The sequence below is a fragment of the Lethenteron reissneri genome, chromosome 69 (genome assembly GCF_015708825.2).
Source record: "Lethenteron reissneri isolate LAM-NWPU_2019-01 chromosome 69, ASM1570882v1, whole genome shotgun sequence".
NCBI lineage: Eukaryota > Metazoa > Chordata > Hyperoartia > Petromyzontiformes > Petromyzontidae > Lethenteron > Lethenteron reissneri.
In genome coordinates this window covers 2,484,145-2,504,744 of record NC_083847.1, presented here as the reverse complement: position 1 = coordinate 2,504,744, position 20,600 = coordinate 2,484,145, and the positions used below count along the sequence as shown (strand labels likewise).

At 49.1% G+C, this 20,600-nt stretch overlaps 1 protein-coding gene across 3 annotated transcripts in view; it reads left to right on the top strand.

Annotated features, from left to right (window-relative positions):
- The window catches only part of LOC133360744 (serine-aspartate repeat-containing protein F-like), a 79,967-nt gene that overhangs the window by 54,149 nt on the left and 5,218 nt on the right, over positions 1–20,600 (top strand). For all 3 annotated transcript variants that reach the window (XM_061579577.1, XM_061579579.1, XM_061579578.1), the window contains 8 exons: positions 3,182–3,337; positions 5,532–5,706; positions 9,337–9,423; positions 12,272–12,322; positions 13,338–13,468; positions 16,443–16,589; positions 18,572–18,734; positions 19,381–19,508. In XM_061579577.1, the coding sequence (XP_061435561.1) occupies positions 3,182–3,337; positions 5,532–5,706; positions 9,337–9,423; positions 12,272–12,322; positions 13,338–13,468; positions 16,443–16,589; positions 18,572–18,734; positions 19,381–19,508 (1,038 nt within the window). The remainder of the gene's footprint in view (positions 1–3,181; positions 3,338–5,531; positions 5,707–9,336; positions 9,424–12,271; positions 12,323–13,337; positions 13,469–16,442; positions 16,590–18,571; positions 18,735–19,380; positions 19,509–20,600) is intronic.

Below are 20,600 nucleotides of genomic sequence, written 5' to 3'. Positions count from 1 at the left end.
CCACTATTTTATTGCACGTAAACGACAGGGGGTGCGTTGATTACCATATGAATAGCCCAACCCTCAATGGATACCCATTCTAATTTATATGCATTAATTAATCCGCCCCTTCGCACAAGAAGGGCTCACAAGTGACGTCATCACATCTACGCCTCTATATAAGGAACGAAACAGGATGATTTCTCCACAAATCTGGCTGTCGCCTGATGAAGCTAGTTGTAATTACTGGCGAAACGTCGTACTCTGATTGTAAATGTGGCTTTGCTCTCCAACACAACTGGTGTGCTGTACTAGTGACGAATTGGCATGTTCTGTTTATGTAACAAACCTTACCCATTGGCTGTGTAGGGTGGTGGCAGGTTTAATTATACATTTATATTCACACGATCTAACCCAACAAACCTATATTTCTGATATTTATATCGGGTCGGACCTACCAAACTCACCACTGAAGATCTATCTAAATGTTTAAACACCTAATACTAATTATCCCCTTAATTGAGCTAATGCAACCAGGGGTTCACTTACTTTTTCACATACCCTGAACCTTCATTACTCATTGTTTAATTCATACGTTATTCTGTTTCAAAATACATGGAATTGGTTAATATAAACCCTCTTGGATATTTAATAAAAGGCCGGTTTTGATTCAAGAACACTTTTATATTAAAACTATGGAAGTTCCATAATTATGATTGGGGTTCACAAACTTTTTCTCGGCACTGTAATTTGTATCACTGATTGCTTGGTTGCGTTTTACAGTTGCGTTTTAATTGTATGAATTGTACGTATGTAGAATATGCGTTCTTCACTTTTTTTGTTGTCCTCCGGGTTTTCCCTCCTTTTATAAACAACAACACGTGTTTAGAGTATTTGGCTGCTGCTATACATTTCTACACGATAAGCCACTTCGTTGAGCTTTTGCTTGTGGCCAGGTCACTTCTGAAAAATAACTATATAGCTCCATGGGTCTTACGTGGTAAAATTGCCCGATGGTGCTGGATGCAATTACCAGCGAAACGTCATACTCAAATTGTAAATGTTGTGGTTTCACGCTTCAACACACCGGTGGGCTAAAGCAGTGAACTATTTGTCTTTTGTCAACGTGACACTTTTTTACTGATTGGCCGTGTCGGGTGGTGGAGGGTTACGACACATTTATAAATAACGCGATCTAAACCCAAAAACGTTGATTATGAATAATATTGGTCGCGAAAGCCTACGTGTTAAACCAAAATAAACATCTTTTGGTTCTTTCGGTAAAGTCACGTAGGTAGAAAAGTAATAGATCACGACGTTTCAATTGCAACACAACAATTGTCATCAGGTGGGACAACCACAGCAAGAAAAAACTGCTGAAGTAGGCGAGAGATCTGCCGTGGCACGAGGTTATATAGTAGGCCTCGACAGTAGGGGGGGGGGGAGAGAAGGGGGGGGGGCAGAAAGTGGACCTCGCGGCAGCACCCGGGTCACTGGATTAGAGATTGGAGAGAGATGCACAGAGAGAGAATTGGAAATAACAGCTGACATAGGTAGGTAGGATGGAAACATCACAGTCAGTTAAGACTTTACCTGGTTAACAACGTCCTTCCAATGATTGCTTAGTTTGTACCCATCTTCTCGGTTGAAGTCGTGTCTGTGTTTATATATCTGGATGGCTTCATGAACAAATCTCTGATAATAGCCGGTGGGTTTGCAGAGTACCTTCGTCTTGGAAAAGTAAATTTCGTGTGAGCCCACAGCTTTACAACAAAGATCAGCAATGGCAGAGGTATTGGTCCTACCGTGTTTCAGATCTGCCTTGTGTTCGCGAATGCGGTGTGAGACATGTCGTTTCGTTTCCCCAATTTAACTGCTGCCGCAGCCACAACTCAGTTTATAAACACCAGGGTATTACATATCAGGAATCACATCCTTTACAGATGGGATCAAATCACGGATTTTGTGTACTGTGTTGAAACGAATCTGGATCTTGTGTTTGTTTAAGATTTTGGAAATATTTTTGGTAACCCCTGCTATGTATGGCAAAATGATGGTATTGGTTGGATCCTCAGTTGGTTGTCTCCCCATGGCTGGGGAGACAGCTTTGTGGATTGTACGGTCCGAGTATCCGTTCATCCTGAGGGCTTGGTGTACGTGCTGCAGCTCACTGGCTATGTGATACTGGTCGGAGATGTAACGGGCCCTATGGTGTAATGTTTTGATGAGGGAATTCTTCTGGGCTGGATGGTGGTGGGAGTCAGGCTTTAGATAGGCATCCGTGTGGGTGGCTTTCCTTTAGACAGAGCCATCAGGTCTCTTCTCGATCAAAACATCCAGGAATGGCAGCTTGCCATCCTTTTCCACTTCCATGGTGAATTTGATGGATGGGTGTATGGAATTGGTTCAGTGCTGGCAGGCCACGTGGCCAAATGACGAACGTGTCATCCACGTATCTCTTCCACAAGGATGGGCATAGGGTTGATGTCTGGATGGCATCTGTCTCAAATTTCTCCATGAAAACATTCGCTACCTCTGGCGATAAGGGAGAACCCATTGGGGTACCCGCATTTTTTTGTAGAATGTACCATTCCAGGTGAAGTAAGTGTTGGTAAGGCAGTGCCTTACCAAAGTTGGTACATCTGGATTCAGTCCCTGTTGGACCAAGTCTTCAATGATTGCAATGGTATCAGGTACAGGTACCATGGTGAACAGGGAGACTAAATCGAAACTGACAAGTAAATAATCTGGAGACAATGAGATGTCCTTGATTAGAGAAAGCAAGTGAGCTGAGTTAAATACAGCTGAGGTGGTCTTGCCCATGAAATTTTTTTTCTCTAGTTTTTAGTTAATAGTTTTCAGTGTTCAAGGCCCACACAGTGTGATTTGCCCCAGGTCCCACATCCTGCTTTGGACGGTGTTGCTTTCACAACACACTTGCCCCGACAGTCTATTAAAGTCCATAATCAACGTTTTTGGGTTTAGATCGCGTTATTTATAAATGTGTCGTAACCCTCCACCACCCGACACGGCCAATCAGTAAAAAAGTGTCACGTTGACAAAAGACAATTAGTTCACTGCTTTAGCCCACCGGTGTGTTGAAGCGTGAAACCACAACAATTTACAATGTGAGTACTGTTAAGACAGTCTATTAAAGGCTACACGGGGGGGGGGGGGGATCTTTGTCTTTGTACCCACCGAGATGGCCGCTGGAGGGAAAACGTTGCTCTGGGATTGGCTAAGCAGCCTCGCGGACAGCGGCAGCTACGGCCTGAGCTGGGGAGACGCGGAGCGGACCAGCGTGCGGATCCCGTGGCACCCCACGTCGGCGATCCCGGACGGAGACTCCATCTTCAAGGTACAGACAGTCCTCGCACTTACGCACACACACCCGCACTTACGAACGCCCACCCTTACGAACCAGCTTCCATGAACTACGCATTGTTTTACATCGACTTAAAACGCGAACTCGCACTTGCAAATTGAACCACGGGACTATCTTGTTTAGTGGAGCAATCCTCAGTGAAATTAGGAAGCAGCAGCGGAGGGCAGAGGAGCAATGCTCACAACAATGAGCAGAGCACCGGGTGGCTAAAACGCAGATAGTTAGCACAGTGGGGAGCACAGGTGATGCATCTTCCAGTCATCTCACTCAGTCAACCCATGGCACTTTGGTCTGTTCCGTGACCTCCTGCCAGTGGGCCTTTGACACTTCTCATGGTCTCAAAGTGCACCTAGCCTGGTACAAGCGCCGTGGTGACATGGCCACCACTTAGTGATGAACGAAAGTTATTATGTTACGTCGTAAATCCCTGTGTGAACGTTGTAAATTAGATACCTCCTGTACTCGCATCTGGTACCGGTTTTGTGTTGAACTTTATTACAATAATGTAATGTGAAGATATATCGGGCTCACTGACGTATCACAACTCGTCATGATGATTGGCTCTGCCGGTCCTGGTCTATAGCCAATGGGGGGAAGCCTAGGGGCGTGGCCCTGACGTAATGGATAGGTGACAGCTGTAAGTAGAGGATTGGTTCTGCTGGCTTTGGCCACAGCCAATGGGGAGATGACTCAGGGGCGTGGTCCTGGGAGCCTACCAGGGAGTCTGGAATATTCCATGGAGGCTAACCAGGATTGGTGGAAACGTACCACGTGACCCGGGTATTAAATAGGGGTGGAGACGAACGACACGGGGTCAGAACTGGAACGAACGGAGGAGGAGGCCACGCGGGAGCGGGGCTCCAAGTTGCCACGTGGCAGCGCGTCTCTCTCTCTCTCTATCCCTCTCACGCTGCCTGTCAGCAGCGTGAAGGAGAGCTGTACTGAAAAGTGAATAAAAGACCGGATTCCAGAAGTCACCTCAACGACCTTTATTACAATAGTGTGCTCTACAGCAGCGGTCTCCAACCCCCGGGCCGCACAGCAGCAGGAGGTGAGTGGTGAGTCCGCACGTGGCCCGCCCCCATTGTTTTATTATTGACCACTTCCGTCCGCGCCTCTTTCCCCCACAAGCTCTAACTCCTAGTAGCCAACATGAGTAAAAACAAACGTTGCCAGAGAGCTTCTTTGAAAAGAGGGAAAAACCCAATGATGAACCTCCCCCCCCAGTCCATGAAATAAATTGACTTCCACGAAACCGGTTACGGTGCTGAAAATGGTGGGGACCGCTGCTCTACAGTATTGAGAATAGACCGAGGAGTGCTGACTGTGAAATAGGTCTGGGCTTGGTCTGTCGGAAAAAGTGGGTCGGTTAGGGTTGCCACTCAGCAATGCAAACACCCACTCACCCATACACTTATGCATTCACTCACCCATCCACCCCCTCACCAACCCACCCATTCACCCGCCCATCCACCCACCCACTCACCAACTCACGCACTCACCCATTCACCCACCAACCCACCCATTCACCCGCCCATACACTCACCCATTTACTTACCAATCCACATACTCACCAACCCACCCACTCACCCATTCACTGACCCACTAACTCATTCACCCACCTACTAACTCATTCACCCACCCACTAACTCATGCACCCACCCATCCACCCACTCACCTATTCACTCACCCACCCACTCACCTATTCACTCACCCACCCATGCACCCACCTACCCATTAGCCCACTCACTCACCCACTCACCCAATAATTCACTAATCTACTCACCCACCCAGCTACTCACCTATTCACCCACTCACCCCATTCACTCACCCGTCCATTCACCCATTCATTTACCCATCCACCCACTCCTATCCACTCACCTACCCATTCGCCCACCCATTAGCCCACCCACTCACTCACTCACCCACTCACCCACCCACCCACCCATCCACTTATCCATTCACCCACCCACTCAACCTCCCACTCACCCATTCACCCACCAACTCACCCATTCACCCACCCACTCACCTATTCACCCACCCACTCACCTATTCACCGACCCTCCTATTCACCCGCCTACCCACTCACCCGTTGGCCCAACGACCCACTCACCTATTCACCCACCCACCCACCCACTCACCCATCCACCCACCCCTTCCCCCGCAGGGCTACGCGGTGCTGCGCTGCCGCGACGGCTTGACGTCGCCCAGCACATGGAGGCAGTCCCTGCGCTGCGCCCTGCGCAGCACTCTGCACTGCGTCTGCAACGGGGCCGACCTCGACCCGCCACAGCCATTCCGCATCTACGCGCGGCTCGAACGGCGCCCACATGAGTCCCCGGGTGAGTTGAGTAAGGGTCCCCAGGTGAGGTAAGGGTCATCAGGTGAGTCAGGTAAGGGTCCCCGGGTGAGTCAGGTAAGGGTCCCCAGGTGAGGTAAGGGTCCCCGGGTGAGTCAGGTAAGGGTTCTCAGGTGAGGTAAGGGTCGCCAGGTGAGTCAGGTAAGGGTTCTCAGGTGAGGTAAAGGTCCCCAGGTGAGTCAGGTAAGGGTCCCCAGGTGAGTCAGGTAAGGGTCCCCAGGTGAGTCAGGTAAGGGTCTCCAGGTGAGTCAGGTAAGGGTCGCCAGGTGAGTCAGGTAAGGGTCGCCAGGTGAGTCAGGTAAGGGTCTCCAGGTGAGTCAGGTAAGGGTCTCCAGGTGAAGTAAGGGTCCCCAGGTGAGGTGGGTAAGGGTCTCCAGGTGAGGTAAGGGTCGCCAGGTGAGTCAGGTAAGGGTCTCCAGGTGAGTCAGGTAAGGGTCACCAGGTGAGTCAGGTAAGGGTCGCCAGGTGAGTCAGGTAAGGGTCGCCAGGTGAGGTAAGGGTCCCCAGGTGAGTCAGGTAAGGGTCTCCAGGTGAGGTAAGGGTCTCCAGGTGAGGTAAGGGTCGCCAGGTGAGTTTGGTAAGAGGGTAAGAGTGCCACGGTGGCAAGGAGATGTTAACTACCTCGCCTGGTATACAGGAGATTATGGGTTCAATTCCGACCCTGATGGCTGCTGCTGTATATTTGTAGTTTGCGTGTGTCTCTCCTCGTGGTCACGTGGATCTTTCTCCGGGTCCTCCGGTTTGTCCCCCCACATTTAGAATGAGCGTCACCACGTGTTTAAGAGTTATTTGGCTGCTGCTAAAAATTTCCGCCGATAATGATAAGCGCAGTCACTTTGTTGACGCCGATATCATTTGTGTGGGCCAGGTCGCTTCTAAAATAAGAGCCACAAAAAAAATTGTTGGGTTTATAGTTTACAGTCGGCATGAGTGAGTCTGCTTCTCGCCGTCCCCATTTCATTCCTGCCAACCACGTTCAGGGGGCCCGTCGCTCCCGCGTACAACAGTTGACACATTTTATTTGTATTTTACCAGGTTGTAAGGCCCCCACTGAGCTGCTACGTAGTGGCTCTTATTTCAGAATCGACCTGGCCAACACAAATGATAGGTCAACGAAGTTGGTGGCTTATCATCGTCATCATTCGTAGCAGGCAAATACTCTCAACGCATGTCGATGTTGATTCTCAAACCGGAGGACCCGGAAAAAAATCCACACGACCACAGGGAGAGAGAGAACATTCAAACTCCAAATATACAGCCGGCGTAAGGGTCAGTATTGAACCCGCACCCTCCTGTATACCAGACGAGGTAGTCAGCATCTCCTAGCCACCGTGGCGCTTACACCGGGTGCTTGACTGACACCAGTCAGAGCCATCCCCTGGGGTACGGCTAATCGGGGTGACTGCCCCGGGCCCCGCAATTTGGGTGGGGGGGGGGGGCACAGTGGGATTTGCCCCAGGCCCCGCACCTCCCTAGAGAAGGCCCTACACAGAGATACGGGGACACGGGGACACGGAGATACGGGCATATGGAGATACAGGAACACATTAACAGGAACAGAGACAAAGCCACGCGTTTTGTGTGAGTTATGCACGTGTTTAACGTTGCATATCGGTGTTTTGTGCGAGTTAAACGTTCAATGTTAAAGGCTCCCATAGGATCCAAAGTTAAATGCTCCCACAGGGTTCAACGTTAAAGGCTCCCATAAGGTTCAACGATAAATGCGCCCATAGGCTTCAAGGTTAAAGGCTGCCATAGGGTTCATTGTTTAAGTCTTTCATAGGGTCCAACATTAAATGCTCTCATAGGGTTCAAAGTTTTTGGCTCCCTTAGGGTTCAATGTTAAAGCCTTCTATAGGGCTCAACGTTAAATGCTCCCGTAGGGTTAAACATTAAAGGCTCCCACATGGTTCAACGTTAAAGACTCCCATTGGGTTCAAGGTTAAAGTCTTCGTGAGTGTTCAACCTTAAATGCTGCCATAGGGTTCCATGTTAAAGGCTCCCATCGGGTTCAATGTTCAAGGCACTTTATTTGTTCACCATACATTCAAAGTATGTTGCACCTGTAAAGCGCCCTTAAAGTGGAACAGCCTGCAATGCGACAGTGGACAAACATCCACGCAGAGCAAACACGACGTGACACGAACACAAACACTGCAGGTCTGTGGCACCTGACCAGAGTAGCGTGCGTTTCTACAATGCCTATATTGTATATCAACAAATACAAGAAACAAAGATCACCCATGCAACCTTTAACCAGGCTGCTGGAGCGAGTCCTGTTGCTCGAACGTGCTCCCTGGACAGAAGCTCACTTCTTCACTCTGCTGTTCCGATATGGAACTGCCTCCCGAAACACTGTCAGTTAAATCACCAATTCTGGTCTCAAGGCCTTCAAATGCCGAGCACACACACATGGCAAATCTCCTAACTTCACCACACTCCTTGTAGGGACTGAGTCTTTGAGCTGTAGTGAATCAATGATTATGTCGATTAGATCGTACGAATGTACGATCTAATCGGCATAAGTACTCTCCAACTCACCGGTGTGCTGTACTAGTAACGAATTGGCAGGTTCTGTTCATGTGACAACCCTTACTAGTTGGCTGTGTCGGGTGGTGGCAGGTTGTAATGACACTTATATATTTACTCGATTTAACCCAAAAAAAAGCCTCTATTATAGATGGGGATTAGTCTACACTTTGCCGTAACCGCCTTGTCCTGGCGGAGCCAAGGTACGGCTCTTCCTCGATGCCCACGGGAAGGGAGTTTCACGACCCAACTCTACCGGTGATCTACCAACCCTTGCTTCTGACACCACAGCGCTGCAGTACGGGCGGGCAGCCCCGTGCAGCGAAGCCACCACCACTGCCCAGCTGGCAGAGGGTATAAGGGACCGTCCATAAATGACATCGCAATTTTGGACGATTTTTTACCCCCCACCCCTTCGTCACACGGCGTCACAACAAGTCAGACCCCCCCTCAAATATGACGTCACAAAGCTCTGCCCCCCCCCCCAAAAAAAAACATGCTTCAAATCGCTTTAAACTATTGTCATTGTAGTGCGTATTTAATGTGGCTCTGCACTCTGATGTTGTAGGAGAAAACATTTATGACAAAGTCTATTTAATTAAGTAGAACGTGTTGTCTATATTTATTTAAAGTTGCGCAATTTGATGTGATGTCACATTTCTCAAACCCCCCCCCCCCCCTCGTCACACATCGTCACAAATTTCTGACCGCCCCCCCCCCCCTAGGTGCGTGACGTCATTTATGGACGGCCCCTAATGCACTGATGGGTGGGGGGCTGTGTCGTCGCCACGGCGGTGATGGTGCCCACACGTTGTGTATCTGTGTCTGGCTGTGCTACGAACCCAGCAACCCGAGTCTCATTCCCGCTCAACCACCAACACCACCAGTGACGATTGTCTGAACCGGTACCTGGCGCCTCCGCTAGGTCGACTCGGCCTCAAATGAGTACGGCGGTGTGGTGCGTAGCGAACATCGCCAACCGGGGAGACAAAGGCGGACGTGTGTGTGACTTGCCTCGACGGTGTGTTAAAGTCTATGGGGGGGGGGGATCGTTGTCTCTGTTGTGTGTGTCTGTCTGGCGCAGCCCCGATTTTCCCGGCCCCTCCGGACCCGGACGACGTCGCCGTGAACGTGCCGATGACGACCGCCGAGGGTCACGAGCTGGAGCAAGGTGAGAGCAGCGACGTCCCCGGGTTTTGATTTCAAGTCTGGAATTGACGGCTCGGTTAGCAGCCGGGATGGAGGTGGTGGTGCAGCCGTGTTTGGTTAATGCAGACTCAATGCCTTGTATTTAATGGGTGTCTCTGTGGTGTTTCAACATCTTAACACCGCCTGTGTTTACGCCAGAGAGGGTAAAGCCTCTGTCATTCAATGCCTTTGTACGACGTGTATGTTGAGATATTTTACACCGTATATAGGTGCGGGGGAAGGACAACAAACTAAACGCACAAAGCAGTTTTCAAGAAAATCGATTTTTAAATCGAGATGATTTAAAAGTGCATAGCTCCAGCGACTTCGTAATATCGTCTGGAAGAGCGTTCCAGACGGCCGCAGGAGCGCATCTGAGAGCGCCGTGCGATGTGGTGACCGCTGTTTTTTTTCAATTGTTCGCCAAAAGCTGCTGCTGCTGCTGCTGCGAGGATGTCCGGAGTTTTCGCGTGGTGATGGTTTACGTAGCTGCTTGACGAGATCATCGAGGCTATTGTGGTTCATTTGCGGCAAGCACTTTGTTGTTGTGTCACGAGTGCGACGTGACAATGGCGTTCGTTCGGAAAGCCGGAAGCCAACGAAAAACGGGGGTCCCGTGGATGTTGAAAGTTGAAACCACTGACAGTGAGGCCTCCATTAACGTTGGTGCATGCATACCCTGGTTAAACGCGACGTCAGACGACGCGGGGCGAATGATATTTAACCACCGTTTGACTTAACGGTGTGAATTTAGGATACGCTTCCTGGGGGGTAATTTTCGGGTCAAAAATTCGAGGAAACGCTATTGCACGAGTTATAGCCGTGGAGATTTAATTTAATAGAGAAGGCAGCACAACATCGATGTGGCACAGTGTGGTGATGTAGGACAGCGTCCATTGTGGCAATATAGTACAGTGACCCGGTATGGCAGTGTAGTAGAGTATCGAGTACAGATAGTCCCCGACTTACGATATTTCTATTTTACGATGGCGATAGCAATACGGCAAAATTGTAAAATATTTGAAATTTCGCGCGGCAGGCAAACGCAGCAGCGTACGAATCTTGGTGAGTACAGTACAATATGATACGTTACGATACGTTCAATGCATGTATTATACGTAGCTTTAGCGATGTCATTTTCGGGCTACCACGATACGATACGTTCAATGCATGTTAAAAGTTTTTATAGCAGATAGGATTGTTTCCTGAAAAAAAATTCTATTAAATTGCAGTTCATATAGGTAGGCTAAGAATATACCTTGTTTTTTTTACTTTGCATTTTACTGTGCAATACAGTATTGTAATTAATAAATACATACAGTATATAGTTTATACAGTACGGTACTGTAAATTGCTCTGTTTTGCTAAATTATCACCATTCTGTAAGCCTACTGGGCAGGCTAGGCCATCTTCGACTTACGATATTTTTGACTTACGATGGGGTCGTCGTAACGCATCTCCATCCTAAGTAGAGGACTACCTGTATAACGATGTAGTACGTACGGTCTGCAGTATGGCGATGTAGTGCAGTGTATATACGTGAGTTCCTGCTCTGGGGTGATGTGGCGTAGAGCATCGTCTCGTTGTACGCTGCCCAAGCTCCTGCATTCTCGTCTTTGTTTATTTTTTTCAAAACGTTCTAGCGAATCGATGCATTTTTAACCGAATTACGTTCCCTAAATTGGCTGGCGACATTATAGCGGGCGGCTAATGCACAGCAAGTTGGCACAGTAGGGGGCACAGGTGGTGCATCAGCCAGTCGTCTCAGTCGGTCAACCTGTGGCACCTGGGTCTGCCCCGTGACCTCCTGCCATCGGGCGTTTTACACTTCACGTGGCCTCAAGGTGCACATGACCTGGCACAAGCATCGTGGTGACGTCACCGCCACTTAGTGGCGAATGGCGGTTGTTATTGTTGTTGTTGTATGTGTCCGGCTGGGAGCAGTGGCGCAGTGGTTAGCACGCTGTGCTATGAACACGGCGACCTAGGTTTGTTTCCCGCTCAGGGCCACCAAGAACAACACCAGTGACGATTATCTGAACCTGTGTGAAGGTGCAGTAATCGCCACTTGGGAGACAAAAGCGGACGGGTGTGGTGGTGGCCACCCACCACTTCATGTAATGTGCCGGCCAGCTATAGGTTCTTCTCACTAACCGCAGGGTTTTAAGGCTATATGGGGGATGTTTGTCTTGATAATAGGGTTTTCCCCTTCCTGGCAATAAAACAGTTGTGTTAAGATGTTAAAACACCAAACTGAAACCTTTTGCAAGGAATCGTGTCTGCATTAACCACAATACTTGTGGTGAACATGCAAACAAAAAAACATGCCCTGACGGTATATGGTGCATTGTCTTTGAAACTGATTGGGCCACACCAGAGGCAGCTTTCTTTAGAGCCTCGTCTCAAACGGTGTTAGACCAGAGGACGCCTGAAGGCGGACAGCACAAAGACAACGCACTATCAGGGCATTGAGAGCTCGGGGTGAGCAGCTACATCATGAGACCACCTTTGCCAGTATTAAATTATGATAATAGGGACCTTGAACTTTTAAAACAGTCTGCCTCAGCAGCAGACTATGCTTTCCCACCTGATGACGGATGCTTGTGTTGCGCCCGAAACGTCGTGAATTATTTTATTTAAATTTATACCTACGTGACTTTACCGAAAGAACCAAAGATGATTCCTTGCAAAGGTTTCAGTTTGGTGTTTTAACATCTTAACACAACTGTTTTATTGCCGGAAAGGGGAAACCCTTATTATCATAATTTAATGTTGGCAAAGGAGGTCTCATGATGATGTTTGTCTTTGTTGTGCGTGTCCGACTGGTGCAGCCCCGACTTTCCTGGCCTCTCCGAGCCCTGAAAATGTGGCCATGGATAAAGGTGAGCAGGGGAAGGTCCTGGGTTTGATTTCAAGTTTGGAATTGAAAGCTGGGATAGCAGCCGGGAGGGAGGTGGTGGCACAGCGGTGTGGTGAATGCAGACTTGATATCTTGTAATAGGTGTCTATTTGGCGTTTAACAATATTAACACTTCCTGTATTTACGCCGGAAAGGGTAAAGCCTCTATTTATCATTCAATACCTTGATACTGTATATATGTAATGTTGAACTCTTTCGCACCGTACGTAGCCAATCGTGCTAATTGGAGGTGCGGGGAAAGGACAACAAACTAAACGCACGAAGCAGTTTTCAAGAAAATTGTTTTTAAAATCGAGATGATTTAAAAGTTGCATAGCTCCAGTGACTTCCTAACATCGTCTGGAAGAACATTCCAGATGGCTGCAGAAGCGCCGTGCGATGCGGTGACTGCTTTGTTAGCCAAAAGCTGCTGCTGCTGCGAGGATGACCGGAGTTTCGCTTGGTGATGGTTTATAGAGCTCATTGATGAGGTCAGCGAGGTATTGTGGTTCATTTGTGGCAAGCACTTTGTTGCGTGTAATGAGTGCGACCTTGAACATTGAACGACCCATTGGGAGCCTTTAGCATCGAACTCCATGGGAGCCCTTAACATCGAACACCATAGGGGCCTTCAATATTGAATACAATGGGAGTCTATAACATTGAATGCCATGGGAGCCTTTAACCTTGAACTCCATGGGAGCCTTTAACATCGAACACCATAGGGGCCTTCAATATTGAATATAATGGGAGTCTTTAACATTGAACGCCATGGGAATCTTTAACATTGAACGCCATCGGAGCCTTTATAGTTGAACGACTTCAAACTAAATTGGAAGTATTTTATCTGACACCATGACTTGAAAGCACGGGGCCCGGGGCAGTTGCCCCAATGATTCACCGTGCACCGTAGGCGACGGCTCTGAGTAGCAGCCTCCCTCGTTCGCTCTCTCCCCTCCCCCTCCCTCCCCCCCACCCCCACCCCTTGCTCGCCGCAGCCAGCGCCCTGCGGCTGACGGTCACTTACCGGGGCCTCCTGGCGCTCAGCCAAACCGTGGGCCCTGGGTCGATGGCCTGCGACTCCACCTACGGCTGCCTCCTCTTCCACGGCGCCTTGGACCGGGGGGAGGTCCGTGTTGGCGCTGCCTGTGACAGTTGATCAGCGTTGGGGCGGCCACGGTGGCGGCTAGGAGATGTTAACTATCTCGCCTGGTGTGCAGGAGGTCGTGGGTTTGATCCCGACCCTGACGCGTGCTGCTGTATATTTGGAGTTTGCGTGTCTCTCTCTATCCCCGTGGTCGCGTGGATTTTTCTCCGGTCCTCCGGTTTTTTTCTCCACATTTAGAATCAACATGCGCATATTTGGCTGCTATACATTTCCACGTGATAAGCCACTTCCATACTCTTTGATTCTTTCGGTGAAGTCACGTAACGTATAAAACGAAATAAATTAAATCACCACGTTTCGGGCGCAACACAAGCGTCCGTCATCAGGTGGGACAACCACAGCAAGAAACAATTGCTGAAGTGGGCAGAAGGGCTGCTGTAACAGGAGGCTATATATATTGATATAATTTAGATTGATATAAGCCACTTCGTTGAGCTATGACGTGTGGCCAGGTCACTTCTTTAAAAGAGCTACATTTCGATTTAAAGCTTTCGTGTCTGCAGGGATTCATCTTCTTGGTTCTTTCGGTAAAGTCACGTAGAACCTGGTCTTCACCTGATGACGGCTGCTTGCATTGTGGCCGAAACGTCGTGAGAATTATTTTATGTTTTATTTTATTATTTTTATTGTTTCCATTCTATGTGAATTTACCGAAAGAACCAAGAAGAAGAGCTACATTGCTTAGTGGCCCTTACCTGGTAAAATATAAATAGTTTAGTTTAAATAAAATAAAAAATTGGGTAACTAAAATTAATATGGTGAATAGGGATGGGGTATAGGAAGGGCGGTGAGTGGGTACCGGAATTCCGGGGGTGCCTCGGGATGGAGGGAAGGGGATGGGTCAGGGAAAAGAGGTGGGGGTCTTGAGAGAGGAGCGGAAACTCGACAGGGAGGGTGCTCGCTTATTGTGGAGTGGAAGTTTGTTCCAGTGTGAGGGGGCAAGTAGGGATAAGGAGCGGGAACGGGATTGTGCACAAGTAGAAGGGGCAACGGCGAGGAGTAGGAGAGATTTAGAGCAGAGCGGGCGGCAGGGGACATAAAACGAGATGAAGGAAGCGAGGTAAGGGGGGGAGAAGGCCATGACGAGTTGGTGAGGAGCTAAGGACGGAAGGAGCTGGTTGGGACAGAGGAGCGAGTGGCATTCGTTTTGTAAGAGAAGAAAAGGGCAAAGTCAGTAGCAGAGAGACAAGTGGAAAGGGCGGGGGAGGAGTTGGGGTGGGTGGGTGGAGAAGGTTATTAAGGGTAGAGAAGAGTAGGCGGGGATGAGAGGAAAGGGAGGGAAGGAGAGTGTGGAAGTAATTCTTATTCTTAGGTTTTTTCTGTTAAGTCACGTAGGTAAAAAACTTAAAATTAATAAAAGTAAAATAAAAAATCACGACGTTTCGGAGGCAACACAAGCTTCCGTCTTCAGGTGGAACCGTCACAGCCACGACAGCTTTTTTTTTTACTTGATATTTACTTGATACAGCTGTCGTGGCTGTGACGGTTCCACCTGAAGACGGAAGCTTGTGTTGCCTCCGAAACGTCGTGATTTTTATTTTATTTTACTTTTATTGATTTAAATTTTAATTTTTTACATACGTGACTTTACCGAAAAAACCTAAGAATATGAATCCTTGCAGTCACGAAAGCTTCAAATCTAGAATTAATGGAAGTAATTCTGTTTGGTTCCTTCCAGCGATGATAGAAATGGCCGGAGTAGGGAGAGGTAACGGGAGAGGGAAGATCGGAGCGTACGTGAGCTCCCCACGTGCGCTCCGATTTGCGCAGAGAGCGTTTGCTCGATTGGATGCAGGGGGTTAGCCGGGGGGCTGTTGGGGGGCTTCGGACGGTGAGAGCGGTTGTGCAGGGGAGCAAAGAGGTTGAGTGAGGTGTTGATGGTGGAGTGTAAGGTGGCAGAGGCAGCGTCTGGGTGGGGGGGTTTGGGAAGGAAAAAAGAGGGCAAGGAAGGGAGAAAGGAGGAGTTCCGGGAGATTAGGGACGCGGAGTCTCTAGTGAGCGGAGTTTGTGGGAAAGAAAGTGGTGGGGTGGGATGGGGCTGGGTACGGTGATGGTGAGGGAGAGGAGGAAATGGTCCGAGGGAGGGCGGGGGTCGGCTACAATGGGGGAAGCCTCACAATCTGATGTAAAGATGATGTGGAGGGTGCTGCCAAAGAAGTGAGTAGAGGGCGAGGGAAGGAGACGAACGTCGAAGGAGTTAGCGAGGGGAAGGAGGGTCGAGGCAATGGAGGGAAGAGCAAGATCCAGATTGAAATTAGCTAGAAGAATAAAAGGGAGCGGGAGAGGGAGGAACAGTTTGGGTGGTCGAGGAAGAGGATCGAGGGAACGGGGGGACGATAGATAATGAGTCGACGTGGTGGAGGCCCAGGACCGGTTCAGATAATTCACTGGTCAACAAAAAAAATTCTCGCCTGGACTTTTGCAGCTGTTCTAGTCTAAGTTCAGGGTGCTGATTCCAAATCTGATCTCAGATTTGCTCTATCACATCTCATTTTTATGCTATCGGCATACCCCATTTTCATTGATTTTACCCGAAATAAACTCTGTCACTTATGATTGCATGTTGTTGCGAGTCAGTGACTGCTTTAGTGTTAAAATATGGTGCTGTATTTTTAGGATAATGTGTTTATAATATCATTTTATGTAGATATCCACATTTATTTAATATTTTTCTTCTGCAGTTTGTATTGAAAATGCAATATTTGATATCTCAAAAACCTGACGTGATAGACAAAAACTGATGCCAGATTTGGAATCAGCACCCCAAAATTACCTTAAAACCGTTGGAATACCTTATGCCAGAAAAAGTGTGTTGACCAGTGTAATTGTCACTGGTGTTGGCCATGAGCGGGAATCGAACCCGGGTCACTGGGTTTGTAGTGCAGCGTAGCGCTAACCACTACGACACCACTCCCCCACACACTTTTGCCCGCAGGTGAACAGAAACTTCCTGTCTTCGAAGGAGCCCCAACTGTTTCCCGTGATGCTGCCTCGGCCACCGCAAGGTGACTCCATGAGTGGCAGCGACCGCAGACAGGTGCAGGAGAGGCTGGAGCTCATGGAGAACGGGCTGCTGCTGGAGGTGAGGGGTGAGGACGCGCGAGGGTGTACACTGCTTATACACACCACGTGTGTGTTGGTACACGTGTGTGTTGGTACACGTGTGTGTTGGTATACGTGTGTGTGTGTGTACACTGCTTATACACACCACGTGTGTGTGTGTACACTGCTTATACACACCACGTGGTGTGTGTTTATACACTGCTTTTACACACGTGTGTATGTGTACACTTGTGTGTGTGTACACGTGTGTGTGTGTGTACACTGCTCATACACACCACGTGTGTGTGTGTTGGTACACGTGTGTGTGTGTTGGTATACGTGTGTGTGTTGGTATACGTGTGTGTGTTGGTATACGTATGTGTGTGTTGGTATACGTGTGTGTGTGTACACGTGTGTGTGTGTACACGTGCGTGTTGGTATACGTGTGTGTGTGTGTACACGGGTGTGTGTGTTGGTACACGTGTGTGTGTGTTGGTATACGTGTGTGTGTGTTGGTATACGTGTGTGTGTGTGTTGGTATACGTGTGTGTGGGTACATGTGTGTGTGGGTACACGTGTGTGTGGGTACACGTGTGTGTTGGTACACGTGTGTGTTGGTACACGTATGGGTGTGTGTACACGTGTGTGTTGGTACACGTGTGTGTTGGTACACGTGTGTGTGTGTGTACACGTGTGTGTTGGTACACGTGTGTGTGTGTGTGGGGAGCGGTAGTGTAGTAGTTAGCGCGCTGCGCTACGAACCTGGCCACCCGGGTTCGATTCCCACTCACGCCAGAATCGGTGACGATTATCTGAACCGGTCCTAGGCCTCCCCTAGGTCGACTCAGCCTCAAACGAGTACCTGGTGGCGGTGTTGAAACATCGTCACTAGGGAGACAAAGGCAGTCGGGCATGGTGCTGGCCACCCACCCCCTCGTGTACCCTTCCAGCCTTCATAGGTGCTCGCTAACAGCACTTGCCCCTACAGTGTGTTTAAGGCTACAGGGTGATCTTTGTTGTTTTGTTTGCATGTATGTGTTTTTCTATGCATATGTGTTTGTGTGTATATCCCCCGGCCCTGTCCTCAAGTGCTGGAGGGTTCATCCCAAGTTTTCTGTGGGAAGGTTGAACCCCAGTTTAACACGCAGTAGTAGCGGTAGGATTCTTTCGCGACCAATATCCACAAGAGTTTTTTTTTGGTGTAGATCGCGTAAATATTAATGTGCCGTTAAACCCGCCACCACCCCACACAGCCCAATCAGGAAAGGGTTGTCACGTAAACAAAACGTGGCCCATTATGTACGAGTCTGGCGCTAACCGGTTGTGCGTTGGAGTGTAAAGCCACTACAGCATTTACAACTCGAGTCCAGTACTGTGACGTTTCGCCGGTAATTACAACAACAACCACAACAACAACAACCACAACAATAACAACAACCACAACAACAACCAGCCTCGTGAACCCCCCAAGACTTCACCGCTTGGTGGTCGGGTCACTGGTGACGTTTACCATCGGTGATGTTTGCCATCAGCCGGGAGCCACGCCATCCAGATGTAGGAGACTGTCATCGGTTCGTCGGGGTTTGGAGCGTGTTCCAGGAGGGGCTGCAAGATTTCAGACATGCGCGTGGGTGATGTTGATGATGTTAATGTTGATTATGTTGATGATTATGTTGTTGATGATGTTGTTGATGATGATTTTGATGTTGATGATTATGATGTTGATGATTTTTAGGATGTTGATGATGTTGATAATGTTGTTGATGTTAATGATATTGATATTGTTGATGATGTTGTTGTTGATGATGTTGATATTGTTGATGATGTTGTTGTTGATGATGTTGATATTGTTGATGTTGATGATGATGTTGATGATTATGATGTTGATGATTTTTAGGATGTTGATCATGTTGTTGATGTTAATGATATTGTTGCTGATGTTGTTTATTTTGATGATGTTGTTGATGATGATTTTGATGATGATATTGATGACGTTGATGATGTTGACAATGTCGAGTGTAGGTAACTCCGCTGGGGATTTTCTGCACCCGTCTCTGCCGTTGCCGTGTCTACGTTTCTGGACCCGAGACCCAGAAGCCGCAGGGAGACCCCCAATCCCTGCCCAGGCCCAAGAGCTCTGGGAGCGCCCGGCAACTCATCTTTGACTTCAAAGAATTCCAACGAAGTGAGAGCGGAACGCACTCGCACACACACACAGATAAATACCCCCGTATAGCCTCAGCAGACTCTAGGGGCAAGCGCTGTGAGCGAGCACCTCTACGAAGGCCGGAACGGCACACGAGGGGGTGGGTGGCCAGCACCTCGCTCGACCGCCTTTGTCTCCCCAGTGGCGATGGTTTTACACACCACACCAGGTACTCGTTTGAGGCTGAGTCGACCTAGGGGAGGCCCAGGACCGCTTCAGATAGTCATCAGTGGTGTTAGCCGTGAGCGGGAATCGAACTCAGTTCCCCAGGTAAGTAGTGCAGCACGCCAACTGCCAGGGTACCACTACCCACAAGTACACACAAAGATCCCCCGTATAGCCTTCATAGATACTTGCCCTTAAGTTGGCAATTGAACTCGGGTCGCCAGGTTCGATTCCCAGGACCGGTTCAGCGATTATCTGAACCGGTCCTGCGCCTTGCCTAGGTCAACTCAGCCTCAAATGAGTACCTGGAGCGGTGTGTAGTAAACATCGCCACTGGGGAGACAAAGGCGGTCGGGCGTGGTGCTGGCCACCCCACCCCCTCGTGTGCCAAAGTGCCAGGCCTTCATAGGCGCTTGTTGGGGGGTGGGTAACTGTCTTTGTGGTTCTTACCGTCACGCAGAGATGCAGGACTACATCAGGACCCCCCTGGACAGCCTCGTGCACGCCCCCAGTCACGAGGTGACGCTCTGCATCGGCACAAAGTGGCCAGACGGCGAGGAAGTTCACAGGAAGCCCATCGCCGTGCGGGTATGGGCCCACGGGGCCACGCTCGTACTTGTGTGTCTGTGTGTGTGTTTGTGTGTACGTGTGTGTGTCTGTGTGTGTGTCTGTGTGTGTGTCTGTGTGTGTGTCTGTGTGTACGTGTGTGTACGTGTGTGTGTGTGTACGTGTGTGTGTACGTGTGTGTGTGTGTCTGTGTGTGTGTCTGTGTGTCTACGTGTGTGTGTCTGTGTGTACATGTGTGTACGTGTGTGTGTCTGTGTGTGTATCTGTGTGTGTGTCTGTATGTCTGTCTGTACGTGTGTACGTGTATGTGTGTGTCTGTGTGTACGTGTGTGTGTGTGTGTCTGTGTGTACATGTGTGTGTGTCTGTGTGTGTACGTGTGTGTGTCTGTGTGTACGTGTGTACGTGTGTGTGTCTGTGTGTACGTGTGTCTGTCTGTGTGTACGTGTGTGTGTGTCTGTCTGTGTGTACGTGTGTGTCTGTGTGTACGTGTCTGTGTGTGTGTCTGTGTGTGTACGTGTGTGTGTCTGTGTGTACATGTGTGTGTGTCTGTGTGTGTCTGTGTGCGGTAGTGTAGCGGTTAGCGCTACGCTGCGCTACCAACCTGGCGGACGATTATCTTAGGTCGACTCGGCGTTAAACCAGTACCTGGTGCAGTGTGTATACATCGCCACTGGGGAGACAAAGGCGACCGGGCGTGGTGCTGGCCACCCACCTCCTCGTGTGCCGTGCCGACCTTCAAAGTTGCTCGCTAGCAGCACTTGCCCCAAGAGTTTGTTCAGGCTACATGGAGGATCTTTATCTTCATCTTCATGCATGTGTACACGTGCGTACACATGTCTGTGTACATACGTATATGTTTCTATATGTATATATATGTTCGTGTGTATGTATATAACGTTTATTTATTTTCCCAGGTAAGGCCCACCTGAGCTACGTCGCTCTTTCTCAGAAGCGACCTGGCTCGACGAAGTGGCTCATCGTGGGAACATTTACAGCAGCCAAATACTCTAAACGCGTGTTCATTCTAAACATACAAACTCCAACTATACAGGCGTCTGTGGGTCGGGATCGAATCCACGATTTCCTGGATACGAGGCGAGGGAGTTAACATC